Source organism: Acipenser ruthenus, chromosome 4 (genome assembly GCF_902713425.1).
Source record: "Acipenser ruthenus chromosome 4, fAciRut3.2 maternal haplotype, whole genome shotgun sequence".
In the NCBI taxonomy this organism is placed as follows: Eukaryota; Metazoa; Chordata; class Actinopteri; order Acipenseriformes; family Acipenseridae; genus Acipenser; species Acipenser ruthenus.
In genome coordinates this window covers 30,362,257-30,371,257 of record NC_081192.1, presented here as the reverse complement: position 1 = coordinate 30,371,257, position 9,001 = coordinate 30,362,257, and the positions used below count along the sequence as shown (strand labels likewise).

The 9,001-nt window shown below is 44.9% G+C and overlaps 1 protein-coding gene across 1 annotated transcript; it reads right to left on the bottom strand.

Moving 5' to 3' along the window:
* Positions 1-1,575: 1,575 nt before the first annotated feature.
* Positions 1,576-3,216, bottom strand: LOC131736849 (uncharacterized; the record flags this gene model as incomplete). The annotated part of the gene is made up of 1 exon (XM_059022295.1): positions 1,576-3,216. A coding segment is annotated over one exon (603 nt), but the record flags the coding sequence as incomplete, so codon positions are not given.
* Positions 3,217-9,001: the final 5,785 nt, after the last annotated feature.

Genomic DNA, 9,001 nt, shown 5'->3' with positions numbered 1-9,001 from the left:
TTCCTGATTTGTGTCTTTTTTTGCATGCAACTGGGCTGGATTTCAAAAAATGCATTACTCCTAATTAAAAACAAAATATACCACAAGCAAGTTTACCTTTATATCCCTTACCTGAAAAATCTACTGTACCTGTTGTCTTCTGCCTCTCCAATTCTCTTCTGCTGTTCGGAGCAGCTTTTTTTCTAAACCACATAGGTACCTTTTTAATCAGTTGAAATATTCATTTTGTAATGCAGAATTCATTACTGATGTATGGTCAGAATGTTTTTGCACCTACATTCACAATTGAAGAGCAGTTTTCATTAAAAAAAAAGGACTTGCACTCACAATTTTAACATTGATGTCAGTGCTGTCCTGGCTGCCCATTGACAGTGTTATGTTGGCAGGTGTGTATAACACAATTATAATTGTATGTGATAACTTAACTATTGTATCTGGGAGTTTTCCGAATATACGTTGTGGAATTATGAATATTTAGCTGCTGCAGAAACTCACATTTCTGCAATGGGCATTTCTTTAATTTCAGTTTTTATTGGTTAGTTTTTCAGGATTTCATAAACATAAAAACAAAAAAACTGATCTCCATACATCCAGCAAGAAAAAACCCAAAAAAAATACAAACCTGTTATCAGGACTCTTACTTTGAATAAGCTATGGCATCCCAGTGTGCCTACTCTGGTTATAAACAGAATAGTTTATAAAACTGAACATGTTTAGGCAATATGCTTTTTTTTTTTTTTTAAATAAAGGAAGTAGAGAATGTAACTAGCAATGTTATGTGATGCACTGCCATTACAGATTCGGGGGCTTTAAAGCTGTATAATTAGGAATGCAGACTAGCCCGGCATTGTGATTAACACTCTTTGTTTGCGGTGTGCAGGGTCGCCGGTTCATGCCCAGCCTCTGCCCAGTTACACCAAAGAAGATATGTCTCTTTTTGTACTGTTTTTTTTTTCTAAGAATGCAACAGGAAACATGGCAGGGTCTTGTATCTGAATGTATGAAGCTTGTCTATGTTAGTTGTAATCAAAGGGTTTTTAACCCTACCCTTTCAAAAACCTGTTGCAGCTAAACAATCCTTTCCCCTGGAAGAAAAAGCAGCTGTTCACAGCTAACCTGCAGCAAGGGCCCGTCACACTTCATTAGCTGCACTGCTGAGCTGCAGAGGCTGGTCTGCTGATGGACGGTCTGTCCATGAAACATTAAAACCTCTCTGTAGGTTCATTCCCAATGACGTCCATTCTAATCATCGTCATCATCGTCAGTACCACTATTAACATTTAATTCTAGAGTAGTCTAAAATATTAGCTGAAACACTGCACGTAGTTTACTTCATTATACTATATGCAACACTATTGTAAACTTTAACATTTTGGCCACTTAACTCTATTCTCCTGCACAGGTAAAATCCATATCACAATTTTTTTTTATACACAGTAGTTTTATTTGATGATTTTGTCATTTTATGCAAACCAAGTAGCCAAGCCTGTGGTGCTAAATTCACAAAATACACGATTTTGATAGTTCAATTTGTCTGTTGCCTGGTTACCTGCTTCCAGTGTGTTTTTTTTCTAAATGTGTAATTGAAAAATGAAGACATCCTTGCCAGGAGTCATGTATATTAGTAAGTGTACCTGTCCTTTCCAGGAGTCATGTAGATTAGTAAGTGTACCTGTCCTTGCAAGGAGTCATGGGCTTGAATGCATTTCTTTTTTAATGCAAGGCAATCTCTTTGCATTTTGCAGAGCAGGGTCGTCAACAAATCCTTAAAACAAATTGTGGTGAGTGGAGAAGAAAGCACGCAGGACCAGCTTGAGACCTTCTCCGGTATCCTTCAATCCCCCACAGGCTCCATAATCCTTACACTAAGGGCTATTTTTTGCAAGGTTAGTTGTGGAGATGTGATCCCTGCTGACAGCTCCTGCTGGGCTTGTGCCATAGTAATTAATGGCATGTAGCTTCCAGTGTGGAGCCAGCGCTGGAGCAGTGTCAGCCTCTCTGCCAGCCATCATCAGTCTGCCCTCTGGAGTTGTCAGGTCACAGGAGCACCTGGGTATCGACGAGAGCCTGTGTCATTCACACTTTCACTTCATGCACAGAAGAAGATGAGATGTTATCTCTAGGATAGTCAAGAACAGCATTCACAATTTACAACTACAGTTATGTGTGTTGTTTTGTGTGTTCAAACATTGATGCCTAAATACCCTTTGAATGTAGACTGCTGATATTTTTTTTTTTATTATTATTATTATTATTTATTTCTTAGCAGACGCCCTTATCCAGGGCGACTTACAATCGCAAGCAAATACAAATACATTCAAGTGTTACAATATAAGTCATACAATAAGAACAAGAAATACAATAATTCTCAAGTGTGACAAACCACAATTCAATAATACAGCAGATAATAGTGAAAGTTACATCAGGATATGATTAAGTAGTGATAGTTACATCAGGATATGATTAAGTACAAAATACTACAGATTAAACACTTGGGAGATTACAATATTCTGAGGTACAGGATTAAATGCAGTAAAATAGGGGGCAGATAAGAGCAAAATAAAGCATATTTAAATGAAGGGTGATAGTGTCCCAGGATACAACAGAGGAGTTCTACAGGTGCTGTTTGAAGAGGTGAGTCTTAAGGAGGCGCCGGAATGTGGTCAGGGACTGGGCAGTCCTGACATCTGTAGGAAGGTCGTTCCACCACTGCGGAGCAAGGGTGGAGAAGGAGCGGGCTCGGGAGGCAGGGGAGCGTAGCGGAGGTAGAGCCAGTCTTCTAGTGCAGGCGGAGCGGAGAGGTCGAGTGGGGGTGTAGGGAGAGATGAGGGTCTGGAGGTAGCTGGGTGCAGTCTGATCAAGGCATCTGTAGGCTAGTACAAGAGTCTTGAACTGGATGCGAGCGGTGATCGGGAGCCAGTGGAGCGAGCGGAGTAGTGGAGTAGCGTGGGCGAAGCGAGGTAGAGAGAACACCAGGCGAGCAGCAGAGTTCTGGATGAGCTGGAGCGGACGGGTGGCGGACGCAGGGAGGCCAGCCAGGAGGGAGTTGCAGTAGTCTAGGCGGGAGAGTACCAGGGCCTGGACCAGGAGCTGGGTAGCATAGTTGGTGAGGAAGGGTCGGATTCTTCGGATGTTGCTCAGGAAGAATCTGCAAGTGCGTGCCAGAGTGGAGATGTGCTGGGAATAAGAGAGGCAGGGGTCCAGGGTGACTCCAAGGTTTTTAGCTGAGGAAGAGGGAGAGAGTGTGGTAGATTCCAGAGGAACAGAGATAGAGAGATCAGAGGAGGGGGAGGAGGAGGGAAAGAAAAGGAGGTCAGATTTAGAGAGGTTGAGTTTGAGGTGATGCGAGTGCATCCAGGAGGAAATAGCAGACAGACAGGTAGAGATACGGGAGGAGATGGTGGAGTCAGAGGTGGGGAAGGAGAGGAAAATCTGAGCATCATCAGCATAGAAATGGTATGAGAAACCATAGGATGCGATGAGGGGGCCCAGGGAGCGGGTGTAGAGAGAGAACAGGAGAGGACCCAAGACTGACCCTTGGGGGACTCCAGTCAAGAGAGGGTGAGGTGTGGAGGTTGCTCCACGCCAGGTTACCTGGTAAGTGCGGTTGGAGAGGTAGGAGGAGAACCAGGCCAGAGCAGTGCCAGAGATCCCCAGGTCAGCAAGAGATGATAGTAGAATAGAGTGATCAACAGTGTCAAAGGCAGCAGAGAGGTCGAGGAGAATTAGGACAGAGGAGAGAGAGGCAGCTCGGGCACACTTAAGTGAGTTGGTGACAGAGAGAAGGGCGGTTTCAGTGGAGTGAGCAGAGCGGAAGCCAGATTGGAGAGGGTCAAGCAGAGAGTGGTTGGACAGGAAAGCAGAGAGCTGGCGGTGTACAGTCCGCTCGAGGGTTTTGGAGAGGAAGGGTAGGAGGGAGACAGGACGGTAGCTCTGGAGGGAGGTGGGGTCGAGGGTAGGTTTTTTGAGGAGGGGAGTGAGAGGCTTTTTTGAAGGCAGAGGGGAAGATGCCAGAAAGTAGAGAGGTGTTGAGGAGGGAGGAGATGAAGGGGAGTAGAGCAGGAGCAGCAGCTTGAAAGAGGTGAGTGGGGAGGGGGTCCAAGGCACACGTGGTGGGTTTGTGACCCTGGAGCAGGGAGGAGAGGTCAGAGTCTGAGAGGGGCAAGAAGGTGGAGAGGGAGGGCGAGTTAGTAGGGGATGTAGTGGGTGTAGGGGTTGGAGCGGGAGGGGGTGCGGGGGAGGGAGAGGTGTTAAAGAGTTTGCGGATATCTGAGATTTTAGAAGAGAAGAAGGAGGCAAAGTCGTCAGGGGAGATAGAGGAGGGAGGAGGAGGGGGGGGAGGGTTTAGGAGGGAGGAGAAGGTAGAGAATAGTTTACGTGGGTTGTTAGTGGAGGCTTGGATTACAGATTGGAAATAAGCACATTTAGCAGAGGAGAGAGTAGAGGAGAAGGAGGAGAGAAGAGTGCGGTAAAGGTCTAGGGCAGCAGGGAGTTTGGTTCTCTTCCATTTCTTTTCAGCAGATCGCAGTGTGATTCTTGCCGAGCGGAGCACAGAGGAGAGCCAGGGATGGGGAGGGGAGGGGCGAGCGGGTCGGGAGGTGAGGGGACAGAGGGAGTCGAGGGAGGAGGTGAGTGAGGAGAAGAGGGTGGAGGTAGCAGAGTCTACGGAGAGTTGTGAAAAGGAGTCGATAGGAGGGAGGTGAGAGAGAGCAGTGGAGGCAAGGACAGAGGGGGAGAGAGAGCGGAGGTTACGGCGAGAGGTGACAGTGGGGGTAGGAGGAGCAGGGAGAGGGGGGAGAGAGAGAAAAAGAGATGAAATAGTGATCAGAGAGGTCCAGGGGGGTGACAGAGAGGTTGGAGGGGCAGCAGGCCCTGGAGAAGGTGAGGTCCAGTTGACGGCCAGCTTTGTGGGTAGGAGGGGACGGAGAGAGACAGAAGTCGAAGGAGTGAAGGAGAGGGAGGAATCCAGCAGAGTGGCTGGGGTTGGAGAGATGGATGTTGAAGTCACCCAACAGGACAGTCGGGGTAGACAGAGAGGGGAGGGAGGAGAGTAGATAGTCGAGTTCATCCAGAAAGTGAGTGAGAGGCCCAGGGGGGCGGTACAAAACAATGAGCAGGAGTTGACAGGGAGAGGTTAGTTGGACTGCATGAAATTCAAAGGTAGTGACAGAGAGGGAGGTGAGATCAGAGGGGACAGAAAAGAGTAAGGAGGGAGAGAGGAGAAGACCCGTCCCACCTCCCCGTCCGGTGAGACGCGGGGTATGGGACAGGACGTAGAGAGAGGACAGGGCAGCAGGAGTAACAGTGTTATCAGGGGACAGCCAGGTTTCAGTGAGAGCAAGGAAATCGAGCGAGAGGTGGGAGGCAAAGGCAGAGATGAAATCAGCTTTGTTAGCAGAAGAGTGACAGTTCCAGAGTGCACCAGAGAGTGTGCGGGAGGGGGGGAGAGGCAGAGAAATGAGGTTAGAGGGGTTGGAGGAGCAACAGCGGAGGGAGGGCAGAGGACGAGGACGGGAGGACAGAACAGGGATGTGAGAGACAGTCATAGCAGGACAAGCAAGACAAAAGGCACAGTAGGAGCAGTGGGGTGGAGGATACAGACCTGACTAGTAGATGGCTTCTTCCAGAGCGCTGGTAGGTTCGGATCTAGTCGAACAGCGTCTCAGCGCAGGCCTCCCCTCGCTGGACTCCCACAGCTAGACTCCCGGCTCTTTTGTTGAGGCTCTTCTGTTGGCTGGCGCTTCGTGCTGGCGCTAAAATAAGCTGGTTACCTGTCGACTCCCACAGCTAGACTCCCGGCTCTTTTGTTGAGGCTCTTCTGTTGGCTGGCGCTTCGTGCTGGCGCTAAAATAAGCTGCTTGAATAAATGTTGTTACCCCTGCTTGGCAAAAGAACCAACTAAACTGTGTGGAAACCAATCAAATAGCAAAATCAACTGCTAATCAATTTAGCCACTCACCTGGTACTAATCACACACAAACTCAGCCAATTCAAACACCACCTTACAATGTCACCAAATGTAGTAGTTACAATTACAAAAAGCAGGAACTTATCTATCTGCCTCTCTCCCTGGTTCCCTGAAGACTGAACTAATTACCAGATGCCCACTCTTAAATAACTCCCTTCACTTAGCAAGGGAACTAGCTGCTAACTGCTCTGGAGACAATAGTTTCACACACTTTGATGGGATCACACAACTGCAGGAGCTGTGTGGAGACCAATTCAAATGCAAACTGCTCTAATCAAGTTAACCCACCCTGATTCAAATTTACAAATTACAAATTAAGTACTCAAAATAAGCACACTGCCTGGGATAAAATCACACACTCCTCCCCAATTAGAAACACCAGGTAATACTATATAGTTAATGGAAAAATTACTAGGAGCAGGATCAAATACCTATCTTGCTTCAAATGCTGGTTACCTGGTTACCTGGTTACCTGTCGACTCCCACAGCTAGACTCCCGGCTCTTTTGTTGAGGCTCTTCTGTTGGCTGGCGCTTCGTGCTGGCGCTAAAATAAGCTGCTTGAATAAATGTTGTTACCCCTGCTTGGCAAAAGAACCAACTAAACTGTGTGGAAACCAATCAAATAGCAAAATCAACTGCTAATCAATTTAGCCACTCACCTGGTACTAATCACACACAAACTCAGCCAATTCAAACACCACCTTACAATGTCACCAAATGTAGTAGTTACAATTACAAAAAGCAGGAACTTATCTATCTGCCTCTCTCCCTGGTTCCCTGAAGACTGAACTAATTACCAGATGCCCACTCTTAAATAACTCCCTTCACTTAGCAAGGGAACTAGCTGCTAACTGCTCTGGAGACAATAGTTTCACACACTTTGATGGGATCACACAACTGCAGGAGCTGTGTGGAGACCAATTCAAATGCAAACTGCTCTAATCAAGTTAACCCACCCTGATTCAAATTTACAAATTACAAATTAAGTACTCAAAATAAGCACACTGCCTGGGATAAAATCACACACTCCTCCCCAATTAGAAACACCAGGTAATACTATATAGTTAATGGAAAAATTACTAGGAGCAGGATCAAATACCTATCTTGCTTCAAATGCTGGTTACCTGGTTACCTGGTTACCTGTCGACTCCCACAGCTAGACTCCCGGCTCTTTTGTTGAGGCGCTTCTGTTGGCTGGCGCTTCGTGCTGGCGCTAAAATAAGCTGCTTGAATAAATGTTGTTACCCCTGCTTGGCAAAAGAACCAACTAAACTGTGTGGAAACCAATCAAATAGCAAAATCAACTGCTAATCAATTTAGCCACTCACCTGGTACTAATCACACACAAACTCAGCCAATTCAAACACCACCTTACAATGTCACCAAATGTAGTAGTTACAATTACAAAAAGCAGGAACTTATCTATCTGCCTCTCTCCCTGGTTCCCTAAAGATCATTAAAGATAACGCTCACATTAGAAAAGGGGTTGAAAGCATGAAAAAGGAGCAGACATGATTCGATAAACATGGAAAAGATACAAATGGGACAAGTCCATTTCTGCAAATATTGTATATTCTGTTGAAACAACAACTTCCATGTGTTGGCAGCCAATGCATTCACTCATAATGGCTCACTGGTAGCTGAAAAAAGAACGTTTAATTTTCTTTCCATAGTATATAACTGTTTTGCAATATTGAGGCACGAATTATTTTAAAAATAAATACAGATGTTCACTCTCTTAAAGAGTTTCCCCTTTCTTTATATTTTTTGCTCTTCCTTTGTTATTTCTATTCAAGTTTCATCGGTCTGGATGGACACCCCACCCCTAGGGTGGTCTAAAATTAAACACTACCTTCCCTGAAAGCAGCAAAGAAAAAAAACACATAATAAATTAGATCTTTAATCATTCCTGTCAGGCTTACATGAAAAAATTACACTGAACAGTATTTACTTTGGGCAATATGAAGAGGTTGTGAATGTTAGTAGAGAGAGGCTGCTGACAAACTGTGATTGGAACAAAAATGTAGAGAATGATTGTTATATATGAAGTGTCCCTCTTTTTGGACATTACTGTTATCCCATTCTTAAAATACAGGTAAAACAAATATTGTTTGTAATCAATTTTAACTTCCCAATTATGTAATGCACCCCCTTTAGCCCCTTACTTCACTGCTACGACACACTTACCAACTTAATTTCACTCAACAAACTTCTTAACCCAAGAGACAAGCCTGACTCTTACGAATTGCAGAATGAAGAAAGTTTTCTATTCAGGTATGGTAATTTGGGGTGGCTAATTATTCAGGTAATGTGGGAATTTAGAAGAACCAGTTAAATTACCCTACATGTATATGCTGGTTTGCTACTGAAGCTGACTTTTTACCCCACCCAAAAATAGCAAGCAGCCCAGCTACCAGGACAGTGGAAAAGGAATTGCAGTATGTTATTTCCCTCGCACAAAAGCTAAAAGAGAACCAGGGGTAAGGCTTTACATTTTCAGAAGATCAAAAAGTTACCCATCATCTTACCTTTAAGTCTGGCTTTTAAATGGAAGCTTCATCTCCTGCAACCTACATAATAAGATTAGGTGCCATGCCACAGTGAGCAGGGTTCAGGCTGCAGTGTTTGAAGTCAGTGTTACGTTTCATTGATTTTAATCTCTGTTTCATTGTGAACATCAAGGTTCTTCTGAATACACAATCTCACCTTCTGCCCCTGTTTCTAGCATCTTCAAAGTGTTTGTAGCAAACAAAACAATGCCATAAACCTTACCTGTCGAGCACTTCCTTTTGTAGGTTTCAAATGTGCAATTTTTAAATAATGTGTTTTTATTTTAAAACCTGATATCTGGTCCTGCTCTGAACTAAACGGCATTCTCAGTTTGTTTGTTTATTTTCAGCAAGTCTGCCAGTGTTTCACTTCCTAGGTCATTTCACCCTAACAGTATCTTCAGGGGAAGCAGGTGGCTGATTAACAGTGTTGGGCACGTTACTGAAAAAAAGTTACTTATTACTCGTTACTCGTTTCTTCAG